This window comes from Armigeres subalbatus, chromosome 1 (assembly GCF_024139115.2).
Source record: "Armigeres subalbatus isolate Guangzhou_Male chromosome 1, GZ_Asu_2, whole genome shotgun sequence".
Taxonomy (NCBI): Eukaryota; Metazoa; Arthropoda; class Insecta; order Diptera; family Culicidae; genus Armigeres; species Armigeres subalbatus.
In genome coordinates, this window is record NC_085139.1 from 152,731,647 (window position 1) to 152,755,961 (window position 24,315).

The 24,315-nt window shown below is 38.4% G+C and overlaps 1 protein-coding gene across 1 annotated transcript in view; it reads right to left on the reverse strand.

Annotated features, from left to right (window-relative positions):
* Positions 1–24,315, reverse strand: part of LOC134206638 (homeobox protein homothorax-like) — a 240,411-nt gene that overhangs the window by 157,680 nt on the left and 58,416 nt on the right. Inside the window, exons 3-4 of the mRNA XM_062682368.1 lie at positions 16,852–16,950; positions 5,589–5,621 (exon numbers count right to left, since the gene is read on the reverse strand). Coding sequence (XP_062538352.1) covers positions 5,589–5,621; positions 16,852–16,950 — 132 coding nt within the window. The remainder of the gene's footprint in view (positions 1–5,588; positions 5,622–16,851; positions 16,951–24,315) is intronic.

Here is a 24,315-nt window from a genome sequence, read left to right on the forward strand (position 1 = left end):
CGGACGACTAATAAAATACGGTGGCCAAAACCCGCGCCAGGACTGTAGTTTTATGTTGCCACATCACAGTTGGTCGTTTCTGAGGATATAAGGTACACTGGGGGAAGTGGAAAAAGGGGGTAAGTGTAAAAATCGACTCGAAAAATTTCAATTGTAAAGACTTTACAGTTTTTACCACACCTTAACATTGTGCAAAAATATAGTTTAATGTTCACACTAATACTATGTTATAATCTGTGTTATACTTACACTAACATAGTCTACGCTGGAGCTGTTATTTTAGGTTTCGCGAGAAATTAATTTTTGCATTCATAAAATTAATTCTTACTTGCATAAAATTATTCCCTTTTCACAGATTTTGCACCACAGGTGACTACTGTAATACAATTAAACTAATCACATTCAATTTGTAGTGGTTTGTACCATGAAACCAAATAATTTGAAGATTTTACACTTATCCTGGTTTCAAACACTGCAGAAGTGGTAAATGTTCTGATCACGCAAATTTTTCCTTTCTTCCAGGGTTTATTTTGATAGCTGTGAATCTTAATATGTTCCTTCTTTGTTATCATTGTGATTTGGGTGATGATTGGACTAATATACATAAGAAAACGCCTGATTAATCCACCTGTCGGAATTGATGCCTTTCACATGTTTTACATATAAAAAAATGCACGAGAAAGATAAAAATAGCACTGATATTCCATAATACATATTCATTTATATTCATAACAAGTTTCGCCGTTGAATGGAATTTGTTGCGAACTAATCGGGTAGGAACAAGTGCATGAAAATAAGTGATACTTTTGTACGTGTATTGCGCACACACATACATACAAACACACACACACAGACATCATATCAATTCGTGAAACTGAATTCGATATAACAATGTAAGTCTCATTCTCCCTAAAAAAATCATCTTTGGGGCGAACATACAGATTTTACGTACGCACTTAGTGTTCGAGAAGGCACAACCAGCCCTCCCCTACCTATTTCAAGAATTCCTCGGGGACCTATTCCTTGAATCCAAGGAAATTATTCAACAAACGATACTCAGAGCAATTACCGTCTTGGTTTTAATCACATATCACTACTCATCACAATTGGAGGTCAAGAAAACTTGGGTTTTCCACTTACCCCTTACCTCCCGAAGCACCTGCTGTCTTTCCTGCGGCATCACGGAAGGGATACGCTAGTTTGGCCGGGCATTCGGTCTTGGAGAGGAAAACCAATAAACCAAGGAAGTAGAAACATACCCATAATATGGTAGTTTATTCACTAAAATGTTGAAGAAAATTTATTATTTTTGGGTGTCTCATTTTCATTGAGTACAGTCTTTATAACCATGAAGTACTTAAACAGCTGATTTTCAGTTTTCAATGTTGAGCTGTCAAGCGTGAGAATATGAAAACTGCAAGTAAGCATTAAAGTGGAATCCAGCATGATATAGACCTGTGTTCAGAATAATAGCAGCGGAAGCCGTTTTTCATACAAAATGGTCAACTTTGACAAGCTCTAACTTTGCACCCCCATGCCCGATCGCGCTGAAATTTTGGCAGTGAGCTCCAAATACGATGATTTTTACACATACCAAGTATCATTTTTTTCGAATGACGCGTTCAAAAATTACGCGCTAGGTCAAATTGTTCAAAGTAATAGCAGTTTTTGTTTTGGAAAAATCAGACAAACAATTAATTGGAATGTTATCAATTTGAATTCAGGTGCTGCGAGACACTAAGTTTATAATTTAAAAAATATAAATTGTTGAATTTGACATTCGAATTGGCCAATACAAAAATAAAAACTGCTATTTTTTGAACAATTTGACCTTGTGCGTAATTTTAGCACACGTCATTCGAAGAAAAATAATGTAAGTGTAAAATTCATCATATTTGTAGTTCACTGCCAAAGTTTCAGCTCAACCGGTCATCGGGGTGCAAAGTTACAGCTTGTCAAAGTACACAGGTATAGCTTCATAAGCAAGCCCAGAGGTTCACGGTTCATAAAGAAATTAAAAAATAATTGACAAAAATCTGGTAACAGGTTATGGCGATAGCTGGCGACCGTCTAGGATAAGGATCTGTACACCCGGGAGAGCTGAAGCCCTAAGTAAGTAAGTGAACTGTCGAACTGGAAAAGAAACATCTGATTTGGTAGGCTTTCTGTACATGGAGCTACAAGACTGTCAACCAGGTAATTTATGTGAACAAAAGTCTCTTTCTTGAAGCAACTTGTGTATTCTGTCCAGTTGGAATCAAAAAAGAATTCCAAGGTGAGAAGCAGGCCAAGTTCCAGTTGGAATTTAGAGCCATTGAAGAAGAAGAAGAAGAAGAAGAAGAAGAAGAAGAAGAAAGGAAGATTCTGCTGTGATCGAAAAAAGGCTATGGAGTAGAATACTACGTGCAGATCAGAGTGTATGTGGCGACACTGTCAGAATTGGAACAAAATTCATCTGTCATTCCCATACAAAATCGTGTTCTAAACGAGCAGGAGACCTGTCAAATGCGGCACATGTCGCCACTCTTAATTACATACACTCTGGTGCAGATGATGTCGAAAATCCTCCCAAACGTCAGAGCTTCGATCAATCAGTAAAAAGGCAATTCTAAGAATGGTGTTAAAGGAAAAATGGCGATCTGCAGCGAGAAAAGTTGATCGATAGCAATAGTTGAACAACAAGAGCAGCACAATTCAAACAAAAATAGTTGCAGCAACTTTATTGTGACTTCATCTTGTCACATATGAGTTGCAGTAACCTATGTGAAACGTGTGTGCTGCTAAAGCTTTCATCTGATCAATTGTATTTGAAAGCCTGATTTCAAAAAATCGACTTGTATTTTTGTTTGACGAAATTTTAAGCCAAACACCGTTCATTTCGACCAGTTCACTGCTTGAGTAAATAAAGAAAATGTGTAATACAAAACTCGATCATTGTATCAAGTTTATTATTTTCATTGAGCAATGTTACTGCATAAGAGCCACACTGGAATATCTGGAGTTCGGTATGTCGTATTTCTGCTGTTTTGTCAGTTGATGGTAGAAGTCGATCAGCTGACCGGTGCTGCTTCGTAAAATGAGTTTTGGTTTAAGGCTTTCGATGAAATTTGAATATACCGGAAATTGTCAGAATAGAATAGAAAAATTAGTAATTATTATAAAATTGTTCACTTATCCATTTTGTTGAAAAAAAACCTGATTTTGTAGGACTATCAGAGCTGAATAAATAATGCAATCTTAAAGCAGTTCTCCGAACATCAGTCTGATCTATTCGGTTTTTGTATGAAAGACTTTTTTGTATATCTGACCCAGAGCGTTTGTCGTCTTAGCCATATAAAACAGACATTTGGGTTGTTTTGCCTGTTAATGGTTACTTTGTTTAAAAACCTCTCAGTTAATAGCTGCGGTGATGCGGTAGTGTCCCCATTGAGGGTTATAATACCAGTACAGAAAATTTCGATGAGAAAGAATAAATTCAAGAATATAATTTTGCAGAAAAAGAGGATGGTTCTTCTCCGCATGGTTTCCAAGGAAGTAAGCGAAACATTGTACGCAACCCCATCGTCGCCGAAATGGGATACAAGGATTTTGCCGGGCTGGACCATCATCCATGGCATCGCACGCTATACACACGAAAGAATAAAATGCGAAAATAATCTTGAAACCAGTTTGCCTTCTCCACTAACAACCGTACGGGAAGATATGCGTGATGGTGGCGGAGCAGCTCTGGAAACGTTCGTATGTTACCATAGATACCGATTGGTGTTCAAGTCCACGTCTCTCAGTCAGCTCTTCCATCCAAGTAGGCCATCTTAATGTGTTGGTTGATGTCTCGTGTAAGTGCTTTTATGTTTCCTCGCCTGTTGCCATAGGAACCATATTATTTATACAGACTGACGATATTGATGCATGCATATATAGATATATGCATATTTCATTCACACGTCTCCAAGACTTATTTCATACGGCAAATGATTATCTACCACATCTCACTGATTCTCTAACTTCAACTTTGCATGCCATTTTACTTCCACCTTCGCCCATTGCCGTTCGACTCAAATGCGTCAACACTCTGCCCGATTGGTTCTCTCATGTGAACTTGCCTCAACTGGCAGCATACTGCATCTCCAGACTCACAGCAAACCATAACTGCGGACAGGGGGGACCACGTGCTTCATCTGTATACGTGTGTCTTTTATCCATTAGCAGCTCTCGCTTGTATGCAACAGACCCCCACCTTCACCTGCTTCGACCGTTTTTAGTACCAACTTACTATGGTTCCACGAGAGAATGGCATCAGCAATCAATGGTGGTAGTTGTGGTAGTATATGGTTTGTTTTCATTTGGACACAACGAAATTCAGCTGGTTTTAAGTATCCGAGAGCGAAAGAGCCGGCCATTTATCATTCCTTGGCAGGCAAAATCGATTGAGCTTATTTCTAGTGCTTATTTCCATCGTTCCTGCTTTCCCGCAGGGAATGGGATGTTCTCGCTTGATCAAAGATTTCAGCCCGATGAAGCAGGGCTAATGATGATGAGAATGTGATGTAATATTTCTTGGCTTCGACATGAATTTTATTCATCATTTGTGTCGAGGATTGACATTTTTGTTCAAATGAGTTTGAAATAATGTTCCCATGCTGGTATGCATGGGTGATGCCTTTTCACCTGGATTGGATCAGTATAATAAAATAATTTGAATGGAAGACTTTGACTTTACGGGTATTTTGTTATCGACGAAACCAGATGATTTAGATGCTACGTTGCGAGTACAGCGCAAATTGATAGGCTCTGTACTACAGATATTTTTTTTTATTTTCGAAAGGAATATAATTCCGAAATCATCTATTTAAGTATTCTAACTTGTTATAAAAATTAACATTAGGTGTGGGGCGAGTTAACTGAAACATAATCATGCGAACTGTTGACAAATTGGTCAATAAATTGAATTGCGGTGAACAAAACATCAATTTTTATACATTTGAAGATTTTAACTAACGTCTTGTAGCTGTTTATAATTGACATCAAATTATAATGGGCTATGGCATAAAATCCAAGTAAATATCGCATCTCTCAAACATTTTTATATAATCATCAGATTTTAATAAGGAAAAGCTTTTTGAAAATTAAAGCCATAACAAATATTTCTAAAAAAATTTTTTTTATTGTTTTGGCCAACATATAGGGGTGGGATAGAAACATGCTTGAGTTTCCGAAAGATTATCAAATAGGAGAACGGTTCGACACTTCATCCCATAGCTCCTATTTCCATCCCATCAAAAACAAAGCAAAGAAAAGGTATTTGATTTGTTTCTCATTTTTGTGAATTTTTTCAGCAGTGAGCACGCATGTTAGCAAAAAGAAGCAAACAAATTGGTGCCATATTTCTTTGTTTCGCGATGAGAGGAATATATGTTCAGTGGGATGGAAAACGGAGCAGTTCCCCTACATTATTTTTATTTATTCCAGTATTTTGTTGTCAAATTCAACCAATGTTTCCAATCCCTCGTCCTTTTTCAGGTTCATATCTTAATAAAATAATCGTAATGTCATTGTTATGTATGATTTAAAATATAAATTAGACATACCCTGAATACTTGTTGATGTAAAGTCAACCGCAACTGCAATTAGAAGTAAAAGGATTGTTTTACTATTGTTGAATATAACAATTTTTCTAGATATAATTTTATGAATAATCTTGGTTTTGCATTAGCATTTTTCAATTTGATTGGATTTATGGTTCCCCAAATTCTTTACCACATCTTAAAAGTGTTTTTATGTAACACTTTTCCTTCAAGTTTTTATAAAAATTTCTAATTTTCCAATACATTGAATAACGTCGTGAACAGCATGAAACATAAGTAACACCATTTTAAAGTTTTTTTTTTCGATTGTAGGATAAGATTAAGCATCCTCTATCATACCTAGTTAAAATATTGGGCGGCAACTTTAAAATGATACACTTTAAATTTTTTGTGTCTTTATTAAGGAGACTTTTAGCCCTAGGCTGGCTCGTCTCTGGTCTCTTAAAGCTGATACCGTCGGGTAAGGCTTCTTTGACTCAGGGACTACTTTGTATTTTTGATTTTGTAGGTAACAATTTCTACCAAAAAATCACTCAATTTTTTAGCAAAAAAATAACACTCAACTTTCAACATGAGACCGAAAACAAATGTCATTTTTTAACAAAAAAAAATATCCAAAGTAGCTTCCTATTTGGAAAAAGAAGCTTCGCACGATTTTACGTAATAGTACATGAAACTAGCTCAATTTGAGTAGATTTAGATAGAAAATTCAGAAAAAAAATATGTTGTACGCACGCTGCTTAATGTTCAGTATTTCATTAAAAACCTAAATCAGTTGGGTTCAGAAGTTTTTGATATAAACATGGGTTAAAATGTTAGAAAGATTTTTTTAGGTCAATATCAGATAACCTTTTTTATTTATTTATTTGAAATAATCCATAGATTGAAAAAAAAAACACAACTGGTAAAGATTTTGTATGAAATAGCTGCTTGCGGATCTCAGAATTTTCAATCCACAAATTGTAGAGGTTCTGATTAGAGATGGTCGGGTTTCGGGTTTTCAAACTTTGTTTTATTTGCTTCTGATCATTTTAAGGCTTGTTCGTTGTTTGGACCTATACCCTGTTGGGTGTAAAGAGAAATATAAAATATCTAGTTTGAGTTTTCCGCCAAAAAAATAGTTCGGGTCCAACTCGGGTTTAAGACTGCAAAAATTGTCGGGTACGGGTCAGGTTCGAGTTTGATAAGATTTTTCATTCCGGGTTCGGGTTGGATCCGGGTTTAAAAGGAATTTCTAAATCGGGTTCGGGTCGGGTTCGGGTTTAAAAAATGTGAAACCCGACCATCTCTAGTTCTGATAAACCGCACCAGGCAGCTTTTTGGCTGTCTTATGGTACTTTACTCGTAAAAAGAACACAAAACAATATTCATATCTATCTATGTGCTAACTTGATAGAGGATATCCTCGATAACTAAGTTGAGAAAAGTTTGATATGGTTTGTTAATATTTAATTAGAACCACCACACGTTGTTTTGTGCGTAATAATGGATAAATGGCGTTTGTCGCAGATTGGCAGAGCCCCGACCAGGGACATAAAAAGTCACTTCAACTACACTCAAACAGGTGACCTCCAGCACGCGATTAAGTCACCAGTCCTTTGCAAATTTGACTGTGCGAATGAATAGGACGGGTTGTATATGAATGGGAACAATCGTCTACGCTCGATATCAACATTGTGGTGTGCGGTAAATGAAATACAGCTTGGCACATTGATGCTCAATTCGAAATCTCAAAATAAGAAATACATTTCATAATGATATTCATTGATTTTTATAATTTAAAGCCAGATTTCTAAAACATATACATCTATTTAGTATATTAAGTGAATTAATAATCGTTTTTCTATTAAAATCAACCATAATTCAAAATATTCATTACAGTTGATATTTATATTCATTTATTATCAATTGACTATTGAGCAGAGCTTTAAATATTTGATTATTTTTTATGAAGCCCATCGGCCTTCTTTGTCACTTCACTTCTAAACATATTCATATTCGGCTCTGCACCGTCAATTTTCAGAATGAATGTGGGTCAGTGAGTATTTATTTGAATATCACAAATTATTAAACAATCGTAAAACTGAACACATGTTTGATGATTTAAATAAATACATGCATAGATCTAATCCCGACGTTCAATTGAGGGGCATTTTTAGCGCCAAATCTCAATATAATCAAGGCTAATTTTGTTTTTTTTTTTCGCGCGCAGTTACCATACTCAGTGGTGATCAATTGAATGAATTTATGAAGAAGTAAACTGAGTAAGTCATTATATGTTTTGAATAATCAAAACACGAATGTCAAAAGTCGGAGTGAATGTGCTTCATGAAAGTGAATATTTTATGCTCTGCTATTGAGTGTCACGGCATGCTGTGAAGTATTCGTGTCTGCATTGCCAAACGTCTGATCAAAACAAACACGAGTCAATGACGAAGCTCATTGCTGGGTATCGATGCAAGTGATAGTAAAAAGAAGGTTTCCGTCCTTGACCCCGACCAAATATACACCTGATTAACTAACATATGCAAACTACTTAAACTAAACGTTTTTTTACAGCAAATTTAGGAAAAAGGTGTGCTAGCTCAAGTTTCATTATTTTTTTCATTTGTATCACTTTATCGTGGATATGTCTTTGTCAGTATAAACCACTCCACAATCCTAGGTCACGTACTAATTAAATCATTTCCATTTAACCAAAATGCAAGATGGAGTGACTAATTATTGATTTAAAGTTACCCATATATGTGAGGTCCGTGTACGATGCAAAATTCGAAGCAGACGCATGGTAGTTTTTCTCAAGCTTCAATGTTCCATAAGTTCCAAAACATATTTACATATTTATTTATTTCTTGGATTACATCAATGCACTAGATACAGTATATAAAACATGAATACAAAATCGAGGCGTGGCTAAGAAGCTTAATTCTCCTGTCGGGTTCGGCCAGCAGACAAGGAAGCGGGCCGGACTTCATATCTTCAAGGTAAGAAAAGCACCTAACCGAATGGATAAAAATAATACGGTGGCCAAATCCTGCACAAGGAAGCTGTACCGCGAGCGGTTGGTGCAGCCAAAATGCATAATAATGGACGACAAGATGTAAGTACATTAAAGCAAACAGTCTGGAGTTTTTCGCTGGTAAGTCCCGGCTGGATGTTCCGGATGAATAAGGTCGACAAATTTGGCGGCAGGTGATTTGAAGGTTTGGTAAATTTAGCAAGCCGTATATAAAGACCAACACCATCAACGGCCAAATAGATTAGGAACTACCCTGGTAGCACAGTTCAGATAGATTTGGTTGCAGCAACTCCAATGTGACTGGATTCGGTCGCATACGAGTCACAGTGACTGATATGTGACAAGTGTGCTACTGAATAAATCGAAGAAGGTGCGTATTGAATAAATCGACGATGAACTAATTCGATGCGTTCGACAACGTTCTTATAGTTCAGACTCCAGATCGCAGAGCAGTATACCAACGTGAATCGTACGAGAGAACAATAGAGTGCCTTCGAACAGTCACTTTGATTACAAGCCCAAGAGACATGGATCAACAAAATATGAAAAAGGTACCGGAGATGTCTGTTGGGAATTCACCGAGATCACACCGAATCGAGAACAGGCAGTAGTTAAAGTTAATCCAACGAGTCGGTTCAGATTGCACCAATAAGAAGTAGCGAAAGCGGAAGCGACAAGTGGTAGAACTAAATGGGATAGTAATAATGAAAAAAAAATATTCGGCTATTGAGAAGATGTGAAAAAAATATGATCGTCTGCATACGTTAACCGTGGTCCTTTTATAACTAGATGTACGTCGTTAAAGCAGAGGAATATCAACGATTTCCGATGGTCCCAACAGTACCTGCGGTATACTGGCGTGTGGAAGCTATTCGAGCGAAAATAGCCTAGAGCAACTGTCAGCTGGTGCCCAATTAGAAACCGTAGACATCGTTTAGCGTTTGATTCATAAAGATGGACGCATGGATTACGCAGAAGACCCTAATTATATTGACGACAACCGCTTGGATTTTCGCCGGTGTAATTTTCCTGAGCTCTAAGATTGGACAGACATCATTCGCGCTACAAACACAATCCGTTCGGTACGTATGTTTTATGAAAAAATGTATCTCACGCTTCGAGAACACGTCCCGCGTCGACGAAAAAGACAGCTAGCTTTCAAGCAGCCGTGGTGGAAATTTGAGTTGCAACATCTTCGAAACGTAATGAGGAAATCCCGTAAGCGTTATTTCAAAGCGCGTACACCCGTACACATTGTTTCAATCTACGTTCACTTGAATCGCAGTACAATAGTTGCCAAGAAGCTGCATTTCAACACTATATACTTCGAACGGAAGCATCAGCGAAGCAGAATCCGGGATCGTTCTGGTCGTACATTCGTAACCGTAAGAGTAATGACCGAATTCCATGTGAAATGACGTACAAAGGACTTAAGGCCGACTCTCCTAGCGAGTACAGTACCTCACCAATATTTTCCATGGACAACATGCAGTCATCTCCTACATACGACTTAAATCATAGTGATGTGCTGAACGCCTTGAGGAATCTAGATACCACAAAAGGGCCTGGAGTTAACAACATCCCTCCACTTTTCTTGAAAGAGTGTACAGTTTCACTGCAAACTCCGTTGACGCTAATTTTTAATCGGTCCCTAAATGAGCGCACATTCCCCGCAGCATGAAAGATAGCTTCAATCACGCCACTTTTCGAGATTGGTAACAATCAAGCAGTAGAAAATTACAAAGGGTTACGCAACCTGGCTAAAATTTTCGAGGAATTAGTACAGAAGTCTCCATATATGACGTCACAACAGTTCATTTCTGAATCTCAACATGGTTTCGTCAAGCATCGATCGGCCACAGCAAACCTAATGACGTACCTACGTGAATTTCTTTTCAGCGGAAATTGAAAATTGTCACCAAGTTGATGCCATATACCTGGATTTTTCGAAAGCGTTAGACATGGTTCCGCACGATCTAACGTACCTTGGCTTCCCCGATTGGATAACTGGATGGCTACATTCTTATTTATCAAGGAAGAACCGCATCTGTGAAAGTCAACGGGCAAGTTCCGCAACTTTAGCATCATGTCATGTGTCCCTGAAGGTAGTGTGCTGGGACTACAGAATTTTTCATCTTCTTGTTTGTGAACGGTGATTTGTGCTTCTGTTTTAAATCCCACATGTCACCTGCTATTTTGAACGATTTTTGAAGAACTTAAAAGATGGTATACGGAAACTAAATTGAGCTCAATGCAAAAAAGTGCAAATTAATATCATTTTCCCGTCGTTAATCCAGGATAGAGTTTGAATATTTCATCAACTCAGCTTCTCTTGATCGCGTTGAATCGATTCGGAACCTAGGCTTTCGCTGCTCCAGAATTTATTCGTCGTAACACTGGTTGTTTCCCAGATGTGTATGCGCTCAAGTCACTTTACTGTTGTTTAGTCCGCAGCATTTTGGAATATGCTGTTTGTATTTGGTCGCCTTGCCATGCAGTCCATACTCTCCGAATGAAAAGAGTTCTACGCTCTTTTCTCAGATACGCTTTACGACAGCTCCCATGGAATGGTTCTCTGAACCTTCCTGACTACGACAGTCGATGCAGGCTCATAGACCTTGAAACATTAGCGCTCAGACGCATCAATCTGCAAAGAATGTTCATTTTGATCTGATGAATAATTACATAGCTGGCCCTTCACTTCTCCAGAACATAAATTTGTATGCACCTACACGCCAGCTTCACGACAGGCCTATTCCTTCCATTAGACGCCACAGAACCTCATATGGGTACAATAATCCGTTTGATAGTTGTGTAAGAATGTTGAATGATGTCAGTGCTGTTTTCGAGTTTAATATGTCCAAGTCAATGTTTTAAGAATAGGATTAGAAATTTAGCATAAGAATCAGTCTGTGGAATTATTTTTTAACATTTGAGACAAAGTTATACATAAAGGTACATTACCAGCTGTTCTAATTAATGAGTTATTTCGCTTGTTTAAACATTGTTCAGTCGTTGTAGTATCTCCATTGAAGACCATTGTTTCCGTCGCTATATCCTTCACTGGTGACGTTGCATAGCTCAGCGTACTGGTGTTCCAGGGGAAGAGTGCAGAACTTGGTAAACCTTTTTAGAGCAACTTCTTTTCAACGAACGAAGTTCATTTGTGATCTACGGAATCCTAGGGTCGGTCTGGACAATCTTTGTTGGAAGATTGCTGGCAATAACATATGTCAAGACGTGAGAAAAAGCTTGCGCAGAGATGTTTGCGTCGGACGGGTAAAGGATACAATGCCTATCCAGCCTGCCAACAATCTGCCTTGCGAAAAACATGACACGGCGGTCGGCGGTGCATCATTATCAACTGCAATTACTAGATTAGGATGGTGAGGGACGGCCTTGACCAAACGAATGGGAACAGCGGAACTTATTAGAGCGGTGTAACTGCCACTAACGTAGCAAAGATCCAGCAGCGATCATTCTCATTCACAATTCAATTAACTTGAGGAAAGTAGTTGTTCAGCAGCCTGAGTGCTCCCGCTCGAAGCGTAGGAAACCGTTATAAGTTTGAATTCATGCGATGTCTGCAAGGATAAAGTCGCTATAATTATACAATCTTCAATGAAAAGAAGACTGATGAGCAGAGTTACTAGTTCCGAACTTGATCTGAATAAATGTACATCGCACAAATAAACAGTTTAAAACTTTAGAGCTGAATAACTATCTGGTCTCTGTGAATTCCAAAGAAATGCAAAGGTATTCCCAATGTAAAACTTGAAGAACATTTTTTGTGCAAGGAACGTTTTTTATGAAAAATATGTTTTATTTTTTGATGATGTGGTAAGCCGTGTCCGTCACGGCATACAGAAAATAAAGCGGATTCAGCACGTATGTAAACAATCAGTTTAAACATAAACATGTAATGTCAGTGCTATATTCGCACATGTTGAACCGAGACGACGCTCTACGGTTGCAGCATGCCTACTTTTGTACTCCAACAAGTGGCAATAAAATGTGCGTCACTCTTGAAGTGTCATGTCTATTACAAGCCTACCTTGTTTTTTGTATACCCCGGCGACGGAGAGAAGTTAATAGAGTGTCGAAAATAACCCCCAGAGCTTGTATGTGATTAGATAGTCACCGAAAACTTCATAGGAGAATCTGATATGTTGTTGTTTCCGGGAGAATGAAAGTAAAGTGTAACCGTCGTACGATTCAACCCGCACTAAATGCATCCAAATTGCTTTGTATCGGCCTAGTGTCACATATAAAACAGATGCTTACGTATATGATTCTTGGAGTTTCTTTATTAGTGTATAATGTGCCCCCTAAGGCAATACCTTTGAAAACTTTTTACTTTTCAACGCAATCTCCTTCTTCTTATTATTATTGGCATTACATCCCCACACTGGGACAAAGCCGCCTCGCAGCTTAGTGTTCATTAAGCACTTCCACAGTTGATCACTGCCATTTTTGCATTCGTATATCATGAGGCTAACACGATGATACTTTTATGCCCAGGGAAGTCGAAAGATTTTCCAATCCGAAAATTGTCTAGACCGGCACCGGGAATCGAACCCAGCCACCTTCAGTATGGTCTTGCTTTGTAGCCGCGCGTCTTACCGCACCTAACGGCCCCTAACGCAATACTTTGTTTTATGCTTTGCCTTTGAGTAGTCTTATAAAAATATAACAGAGCACACAATAAAGTTTTTTTTTTTTAATTCGTGAAAAAATTGATTACAACAAGTGTTATCTATCACATAATATAAAGGTTACAAACCCTTATGTACATGACATTAAAAAACCAACATAAGTACATTTAAACAGGTTTGAATGACATTTCGATAGTTTCCATATAAAGTTAGAAACAACTGCTGCTGGGCTGCCGCGCTCGTGTCCTTGGTAAGGACATATCGTCCTGCCTATACTGGGGCGTTTTGACCAGTGAAACATATGTTTGAAAAACTTTACATTTTTGAAAATTTAAGCAATTTTATATCATGTTAACCACTGAGAAAAGTTATTTTGTTGCTCAACTGAGTGTTCCAGTGTATGTTTTGAGGACAGCGTTACATGGAAAGTTTAAAACTGTAACTTTTTGTATTTTGCTATTATTTTCATTATGGTGAACAAAAAAACGTCCACATTCACATAGTAAAAAGAATCTACAAATATTTAAAGGTATCAACTAATTTTTACCCATATTTATAGTCTTATGATTTGTCGGTTTAGCAATACCATTGTATAATTGGAATTGCGACTTGGGCAACATAAAGTATAACATAAAAAATCTTGACCATTTCTTCAATTTGAATTAAATCGAAAATATGCGTGGTTGATGATATCGTTCTTTGGAAGTAGATTATGATGTATTGGTGACTCTTCAACCGAAATATAATAAGCTCAAGTTAACCATTCACTTATGTCAGAACGTCCTACCTCAAAAGACCATCACACTTATTATTCACATTGAAAAAGATAATAATATTATGGCTCTGACCGTATCACTTATCACCTATGGCAATGGAACAAAAGGGGGCAGCAACATTGTCGGCAGTTATGACACCTAATTTGAAAGAGATGTCATCATTCCTGCCACTGTTGTCTGTCTGTTCACACCTTTTGTATGGCTGTAGCCTTTGACAGATGACCAATCTTCAACTAATTTGAGCCAAGCGCCATGCATAGGTTGTAACGAATAATTAGTAAAAAATGTAATTAAATTGATCGGGACGGAGTTTCTGATTGTGCGAAATGTTTGTTGGTCCCATTCTGGATGGTTATTGAAACAATATGTACTGTACATCCATCAAATATTGTTTCGATGAATTAGTTGAATTTTGAGAAAATTTTGCCATAGCATAGATTTTGCTGCACTGATAAACAGGTCACACCTGGTGCGCCGTTGTAAGCATGCTATAAGCAGGCCATTAATCAGCATATAATATGAGGATCAAGCACAAAAACAGCATTACTGCTTTTAAGAACATTCCAACATCAGTATCTTCAGTCATGTCACTTTCAGTAGAAGTGCTGGTTGTTGTACTCAATTTAAAAATCTTTCCTATGTAAAAGCATTTAAGTCGTAATTAGGCTTCAATTAATAACATAAAAAGCTGATAACAGTTTCGGTAATTTGAGCCAATTTACTAAAGCATATGATCCCACGAAAATATTGTTCAGACTAACTAATAGAACCTGATTTTTTGGCCTGCCGCTTGGCTCGATTTGGCTGAAGCCCGACCAGTTCGATTGAATGTCTAGGCAAATATGACTAATGTTGCTATAGTTTATGGTGGTGTCGTCTTCCGCTGTGTGTAGAGCGTCTAACGAGGGTGAAGCCGTGCAAGTCAAATTGTCCGTGAAACATTGAGGCTGAGCGACGTCATTACACTAAAAATCCGATTACTGGTGTGTACGAGTTGTGTCCGACAAAGTGATTTAAACCTGTAGTACGGACCATCATGTATCGGTAAGCATTTTGGATCCCCGTCGAATGTAGGGCATGCTGAAAACTCTGTGTGTCTTTTTTTTTCCGAAGGCTTTTGACGCTTGCCAGCGTGTTGTTTTGGTTGGTCATATGGTCATCAAGAATTAAATGGATTCGGGCAAATAGGATACTATTGAATTCAATCTTGTATGAAACGTTCCTTTATTCTTCGAATCCATTAGCAAAGGGTTTTGCTCCATCTTCAGTACGACCTAAAGGTGGAATTACTATCTAATGAACAACATCAAACTATATTATTGCGAAAAGTATGCTATGAAGTGATCACAGAGGCGTGCGCCGGTCAGGAAAATGTCAGAGGCGGTGTTTGTTGTAGTTTTGCCCGAAGGTGGCGTTTTCGGCGTCACGCCGACAAACTTTTAGGGATGATGTCCCCATAGACCCTACGTGGGCATCAAGCCTTAGCTGCTGGCGGTGGCGTGAATCTGCGTGGCATCTTTTTTATTTTATTTTATTCCGTTTCATGTTTCTTTGGAATTTTTCTGGACTTTTCGAGAAAATTTGATGACTTTCTCCGAAAAATATTCTGAATTTTTGAAGAAATGTTTTCACATTGTCTGGACTAATTTGCTCAATAACTCAAGGTTCTTATGATTTTTATCCTTAGAAATTCCACTACATATTAATTTGCACAGAAAGTTCATCTGAATTCGCAACGAAAAAAAATTGAATGTCTATTGGAAATCCTCCTGAATCCTTCACGCAAAAATCCTCTTCAAAATTCAGAATTTTTGTTTAGAATTGCCTTGAATTTTCAAGGGAATTTTCTTTGTATTTCCCCGAAAAAAAATCTTAAATTCTCTATAATTTCCTTTGAAATAAGCAAGGCGTTTCTCCAAATTCGTCAAGGAAATTTTTAAAACTCCTAAAATTTGTTTTTAAGTGAAGTTTTTCGAAACTTACGTAATTTTTTTAGATTATTTTCGGGAATTTCCCGAAATGTTCCGGAATTTCCTTGAACTATTTTTTTTAATTTCTTCGGAAAAAATATTTGGAATTTCTATGCGAAGTGATTCGGAATTTCCAGGGGGAATATCTTCGGAAAATTCCATTGGAAATACTTCTAAAACATCATAGGACTTCACTAAAGAAATTCATTAAAATTCCCTGAAAAATTCATTGTAATTTCTCAGGAAATTCTTTGAAATTATTTTAAATTTTCTCTAGATATTTTTTGAGGTTTTCTCGGCATAAATTCAACGCAATTTCCAGGAGAAGTTTTTTGGAATTATCTCGCGAATTCTTTAGGATCTCCTCAGGAAATTTCTTCTCAATCACCATGGGATTTGTTGCTTAGAAATTTCCAACATGAGATTTTTAGGATTTCTTTTGGGAAAACAGAATTTTCTCGGAGAATCTTTGATCCACCATTGTAATAATGCGTCTTGGAATTAGACACATTGCTTCAAATTAGGAATTGTCGTGGAAATAATAGATCAGCGGCGTGCCAGATTTTGAACAGAAGCACGTCGACGACGATCTAATGCCAATAACTATCGGTGGCCGCAGCGTGGCGCGACGGCGCACAGCTCTACTTGATTGTAAGTCATAATTCAACACAATCTGTTTCCGACAAATAGGTTCTTTTTCCATGACTTGTCAAACGGCTGTGTATTTCGGCAGGTGTACATGATGGAGATATATCCTACCAAACACTGTAATGGGTCCACTGTCCCAATTACCGTGACCATGCTTTAACGTATGTTAAAATTAAACGTATGCTAAAATTTACTTACCAGGACTACCAAGGAAGACTGAGGAATATAGTACCCGCCTATTCGCGTCTACTCGGGAATCGGGAGGTGATGACCAGTCTCGCCTCGAACACCATCGGCCTGGAAATACAAATGAGAAGACAAACGTGTAAATTCGAATTCGTGATAAAAGCTTCGAGTTTGTTTAATAAGTATTTTAGATCGTTTACACTCGGTATACTCTGTTAGGTATGAACTACGACAAAAAAATACTGGCTATTAGCCAGACAATTTGAGAGTTGCTTAAGTATACATGTGTTTTTAGTGGCTATAGCAACATATTTTACTCTAACGTTTTTTTACAATCTCCATACTAAGTTTTATTTAACATTTGAACCGTTTGTTTGAGAACTGATATGTAACATTTTGGCCAAAAGATTTTATATATTCTGAATCCTCCAAAATACATATTCTGCAAAAATGTGAAAAAAAATTTGTTCTGAATGTAAAAATTTTTCGTTTGTTTGAGAAACATATGTCCACGTACTTTGGTCAATTGTGAGTATCTTACATTTTGCACTGAAGGTAACCAGGTGTTGAGTTTGCCAAAACTATTGATCTGTATCGAAGAAATCGAAAATTCTGCAAATTTGTTCAAAAACAGTTTTTTGTTGTTTTCTCGAAATAGTGTAAAATGGACTTATGCAGTTTCTCAAACAAATGGTTTATTTATGAAGTTTAGTTGTCGCTGACGTGCACCCAGCATAAATTCTACTCCTTAAAGGGTAAGGGGGCAATATGCCCTAGATACGCAAAGTCTACTTGAGTGTCTTAGTTGTAACGATTTTTATGTTTATTTTTACCTAATGTAACAGTTAAACAACTTAGCTGATGCATTCCTAAAATTTCAGTGCGTGGAGGCGCGTAGTACATTGTAAGCTGGTCTCCAAGATTTGAATCCAAAGGAGAATGAAAAATCTCTCACTTATCATGTTTGTGTGCACTCTCGATAGGTAGCATACCGTGAGAGATGCTTTTCCGAAGCGTTTACGATAATTAAGTGATTCGGGGCTATACCTCAAGATAAATTTCTTTCAAAAAGACCCGATTGTGGGGGGCACCGATTCTGACGATGTATTTCAACTTGTTTTACACAGCTGTGCGAAAAAAAAAGATCCCCAACATAAAATGCACGAGAACAAAGCGTTTCATCAAACTCCCTCGGTGGGGGCCGCCTATCCGAATCAGTGTTTTTAACTTGTATGTGTGATAGTCTTGTTTTCATGGCTTGTTATGATTTGATTTTTTTTATTCTTTATTAGAGTGATTTTTCCAGAGTTAGAAGTTCATCACAAATGATTCGAAAAGGTTTTTTCCTCTCTTTTATCGTTGTTCGTTATCTGTCGAGAACGATTTCCGCAAACCCTTCTGGTTCCACTAGGGCGTCTTCTAGCTTAAAACTAACTGCGTAAAACTATTTTCAACGATGTCAAACTAAAGCTAACGAGAAATCATCCAAATTTTCGCGAACAATTCCATCGATTTTTCTCTCGGAATTCCTTTGATTTTGTAGGGAATATTTCTTCAAATTTCCATGGAAAATACCTCCTGTTTTCCTTAGTAATTTCAATCTACTTTCTACAATGAAATTGAACTGACGCTCAACATTATGGTTATGTTCATGACAGGTTTTTCGGACTTGAAAAGCTTCTTCGAAGATTATTCGTAAAAAAATTGAAAGGTAACTAACTAACTAATAATCTCACATACTTTAATCTAAATGCAAATTTCCACTCCTGTAACATCCCATAAATGATCATTGAGGACGGTCGTTATTCACAGACTCATCAAAACATTATTTGCGATAGACCACGAAGAAAAACTTATTGCATGACAAGTTATTTTTTCTGCAGGCGAAAAAGTCCTATAGGTCTTCACGGCACCTGGCACCTTGTTAGGTTCCGGGATTGACCTCAAGAGGTGGTAATTCGTTTTTTTTTTAATTTATCAGAAGATTATTTGCAAGAAACTATGCTGAAAGAATTGTCGCATGACATGTTTTAGGCTGAAAACACAGATGTCCTTTATTTTAGGTTACATCATGTGAACTTCCTGGAGAGGTCAGACTCATCATGAGTATTTTCGATAGACTCTTTGTAAGAAACCATGAAGATAAACCTATCACATGACATGCTTGGCCTGAAAACTAAAAATGTAACGTCTTACAGGATCCCTCGGAGTACATTCGTTAGATTCTGGGAGTAGCAAACAAGGTATGTTACCATTTACGAGCTTATAAAAAGTTTATTCATGTGACAACATGAAGCAATAGCAGTCACATATTTTCGACGTGGTCAATGAAGTCTGTTGCACTACACAGACCCATAATATGAAAGTTAATTTTTTAGAAACTAAAAAGAAAAAGCAGTCGCATGATACGTTTTTGGTCAATAACGGTAATGTCCCGTCGCACAGGTTCTCCAGATCATCTTCTAAGATTCCGAGAACTGGCAATGAGGTCTATCGTCCTTTACAGACACATCAGTATTATCGAGCTTGAGAATGATGACCATGCGCTTCGTAGTTGCTAGTCCGTGATAGACCAAAACAATAGTAATTGCACAGAGAACCAATGCATGGAGCTGGAGCATAGGAGCTGTTTTTTGACCTCAAAGTGCACAGTTCGAGAGCTTTAGAATTGTCTACGGTCAGTTATAGCGTCGGTCACGTCCTTGCGGTTTATTGAGGATGGGAAGGAAATCATGATGCAGTCACTCGCCCAATCAAATTACCAGGTGGTTCGAAATTTGCTGTTCTTAAGATAGGATAACAGCAAGCTTGCGTCTTGTTCAACTGACCAACATAATCCAGGGAGTCGATAGGGAACTTGAATTCCCCAATGGACGGGTTTGAGAGAGTTGTCCAGCACTTGAATCAAACCGTTAAACCCTAGGAGTACAAGGATATTCTTTTTGTTTACTTATTTCCAAATAAATTAGATCCTTCTTCTATCAATGAATAGGACACGTTGACGTGTAAGAACGAACACGGATAGAGATCCAGGAATCACGCCCAACAAAGTCAACGGACAGCAAGGTCAATTGCAACAATCAACTAAGCAGAACCGTCAGCTGTGAAGGCCAGTTACGACTCCGTACAATCGTCTGGGGTGATGTATGATTTGTATGGTGAACCAACCACTTCAGCAGTGTTCTTCAACGTTTCAACGGGAGTCGGTGCGGGAGAGGGACGTTGTTGATGTTGAGGTCAAACACTCTGTGTAAAACACTGTTTTGGGATAGCGAAGAGGTTGGCAGTTCAAAGAGTCTTTCCCTGGAGAAGCTGAAATGTGAAGAATTGTTCCAGCAATCAGTTCACAGGGAATTCGACGGTGATATGCTGTTTCGTTTTCGAAGGATGAAGACGTCTAGGTACGGAGTGTAGATTAACTAGGGACGCTAATTTACGAAAGCGCAGTATTATCAAATTATGTTTCAGAAGAATTTCATATGAAAAATAAAATTACATAAAAACGCAAAATCGCTGTTGCCCCAAGGGAATTTGCGATAATTTCGTAACCAACTAGAATCTGGACATCACTCGGAGTGGAATCGAAACTACAATAAATAAATTCGCCTAGTAGCAATATAGTCGTTTTATCATGCATCCACCGCAGACCCCAATCTGCTCGAGTCGAATCAACATTTCCTCATATAACTTTTGAACGCATTTGTCTATCGTTTTCAAATTTAATAGCATTCAACAAGGCTTTGTTTCCTGTCGAAGGCATCTTGTTCATAGAAAATCGGTTAAAAATTACCATATGTATAAAGTTTGTTAATGACTTTCTTGGCTTCTGTGCACAAACACACGGACTCACAGACATTTAGTTTGTTGACTAAGTTTATTGTTTATTGATTTTATTGCATCAGCATGTTACATTTAGCCCCAATGCAATGATGTGGAGTATTTCATAAACAAAGTTTACATCCTTTTATGTTGGCAAGAGATAAAACAAAATAGGTGTCCGTTGTCAAAACGACTTTTTCCGTCTACCGACACATTTATCGCTATTTACTTATCTATTTGTTTGACATTTTGATCTTTTTACGATTTTGTGTGGCAAAACTGATTGGCTACAAATGCATGCATTGTACCATGCGTTCCCACTATTATCTCCACAAAAACAAAGATCTACCACAAACAATAGTAATATTATGCGAAATGATAAAACTACACAATAATCATTGGAAATTTGTTTATCGCTCTAGTAGCCTATTTGAAACAGGGTACTTGCTATGTTTACTATGTCAAACTATTTGTATGACGCATCTGAAAATTTTGTATGGACCGTCAAACAACTCGCAAACCTCCCTCCCCTTCAAGCGCTACGTAATTATTAGACGGTCATTAAGACATTTTGACTGGCATACACCTCAAACAACTCTTTAAAAGTTGAAGAAGCAATCCACCCCATTATCTTTTTTATAATTTATAGCTATTTGTTTCTTCAATTTTCTTAATTTGGTCAAAATTATGAAAAAAATTACTCTGTCATAAATAACTATATTAGACAACATTCACAACATTCGAGCAGTTAAGATGTTCATCAAAATCCGAAACATCGATTAAGGACGAATTCACTGTATCTATTCATGAATGGCCGTCTACTGATTTGATCGATGTGGGAGAATTTTTTATTGACAAAAAAAGCTAACATTCAGATGCAAGAAAATCAAATCGAAAAATTTATTAGATGCGATGCAATTTCAGCCATCTAGTTGTAAAGACGCGCGCGCGATGCAGAAGAGCAGATCTCCACCCGACTTGACGATAATGAAATTGCATGGACGTCGCCGACGTCGTTGTCATTTTGCTGGCTGCCGCCACCGCGCCGCAGCCGCAGCCGTCGTCGACCGTACATCATAACACACTACACTAAAAGGAGGAGGGATTGATTTAAGGCCCTACCTGCCGCCCAGTAAGTAACTTGCCGGAGCACTTGCCGTCTCTTTTCAGCGTCGTTTCGAATGTCTCGAAGTGCGCCATCCGACCCCACATCCGCACTCGCTGGTGTGCGAGCTGGCGTTTATCTCATACCAGCGTGGTTGCGATTGTGAGCTGTTTTTCCGTCTTTATAGCGTTGTATTCGAAAGAGCAAACAGCGCCTACTTCGCTATCAGCCATGCATACGGAACGGACTTTGCTGTCTTGTGCGGAACAGACAGTGAGAGAGCAAGGAATTTCTCGCCACCTTCCTAAGAGAGCGAGCAAAGGAAAAATCAGCCATGGCATACATACACTAAGGAAATAATCAAAACGAAACTTGCGCACAATTGGCTCGGTTTCGCGACTTCGGTTATCGCCAGCGTTCTCGTTGATGGACGTGCGGATGGAACCTGCTGTTGGTGCTGTCTTCTTTTTTACCTTCAGAAAATCCTATCGCAATCGTTTCCTCATCTTATCCCATCTCGCAGTGCATCTTTCGTATACGTTCCTCCTTTGCAAAGGAAGACCCCCTCGGGTCTTCCACGGAACACATGTACAATTTCAATGAATTTCAATAATAATTGCAATTTAATTATTTCTCCATGCTTATGTTCAGAAACAAGCCGAAGTCGGCACAGCTTCTGAACATGTAGTTGTGAATATTTTTATGAGTTTAAGATATAGTTCCCGTGTTGTTTTCTGCAAGTTCACCACCCGCTCGGACACTCTTGGCCAGCGGTGCCCGGTAGGTACCGCAGGATGTGTGCTGTTGCACACTTCGGCTGAGATATGAATGTTTGTAGCCGGTTCTCGTACGATCGATCTATCTTTCTTGGATACACACAATTCCAGTCTTTGCGAATCCAGTTTCTTCGCGTTGGCGTCCCATGATCACCCGGCTTTTGATTCGATGCACTGCGCGAATTAATCATATTTTGTTATCATCCTTGTGACTAATAAAGGCTACAGCGGAACGGATTCGGATCAGCAGCAAATGGCACCATCTCGAGCATACTTCAGTGTGCTACATGTGTACTTGTTGATGTTACACAGCGCTTTACCAGGACTCTGTAATGTGCAAGCCGGACGTCTGTTGCCGACCAATCGATAGGCAGGCCCACGACTAGCCCTCGTAGCCGTCGACTGTGTTTGGGCCAAGAGTTTGACACCCCATGAAAGAATTTCGGTCAGTAGTATCAGTTGTTATTGAAGTAGAGTCTTTAAAAACTTCAAATTTCACATTAAAAAAGTTCATAAGCTTTCTGAGAGATGGCGTCAGACATTTGTGTATCCTTGGGGAGAGTATACGTCACGATACCCGCTCCTCTATAAAGGGGAGTTGGCAGTCAATAAATTGGGTGCACTGTTTGAAGTCAAGTTTTTGTCACTAACATACTTCTAAAAAAAGGCCCCATTTTAGTTGCCGCAAACAAATCTATCTGAATTGTGCCGCTAAGGAAGAAAGAGGATCATCGTACAAACTCAACTAAACAGAATTTTTACAAAGCGACTTTGATCAACCCTCTTATCTCGCTGGAACATCTCAGTGCTTTATAAATGGTCCAAGCAAAAGAAAAACGATGATTGGATCTTCGATTACATCTCATGGAACTAACTGACACACATCGTAATTACCCGAGTATTGGCTCCGAGCTCTTACGGGGTGGGGGCACCAATCTGGTCTTTGCAGATGCGTTTTAGCCATGTGAGTAATATACTCAAATACTAGAGAGTTGGTGAAACCGTTCCTGCAGAATCTGCTACTCGGACGGTCCATCTCGGCCATGGTATAATGAAGGCTGGCTCTTTAAAGCACGAAACCCGTTTTATGGATTGTTGGCTCGTATTTATACATCAGCTTGTACGCTTGCTGGCCGAACGTACCACCAGCATGACGACGTGGTGTCGTGACCTAGGCCGTAGCAGCACTCTATCTCACTCGGGCGGCGGTCATTTCTCGTTTACCGCAGCGATGCCCCCGCTGGCTAACTGGTGTGGGGTACAAAAATTGATGACGGATAGAAATGATGCGCCGATAATATTCATCCGATAATCTGTGTCCATCAGATATAACTTTGCATGCATCACTTTTATGAATATCGAAGCACATTCAATCACGTCAATAGGTCGGCGGCGATTCGCCTCGTAGCAGAATAAGCTTTGTATGTGCATCGGGGAGAATAGCATTCGAAGCGCACTTCGTTGGAGTTCTTGATTGACTTTTGAGATTTTTTTTAAATACATGTGTTCTTTGATACCTTTCCTAGGCATCACAAGTAGTTAAGGGATCATCATGATGGTGCACACGGAAAGAGTTCAACTAGAATTGTTGGATCCTATTGGATCATATCAAACAAGATCATATTACTTCAGTTCTGTCGATTAAGTTTACTGGAGTTCATTTTCTTGGAACCATAATTCGTTACAACTTATTATCAGCGGAACCAATTTCAAAGTCATGACATTCACGGCTAAAAGCAGTCTGATCATATTTAGTTCTGTAAATGTGGTTTGGCA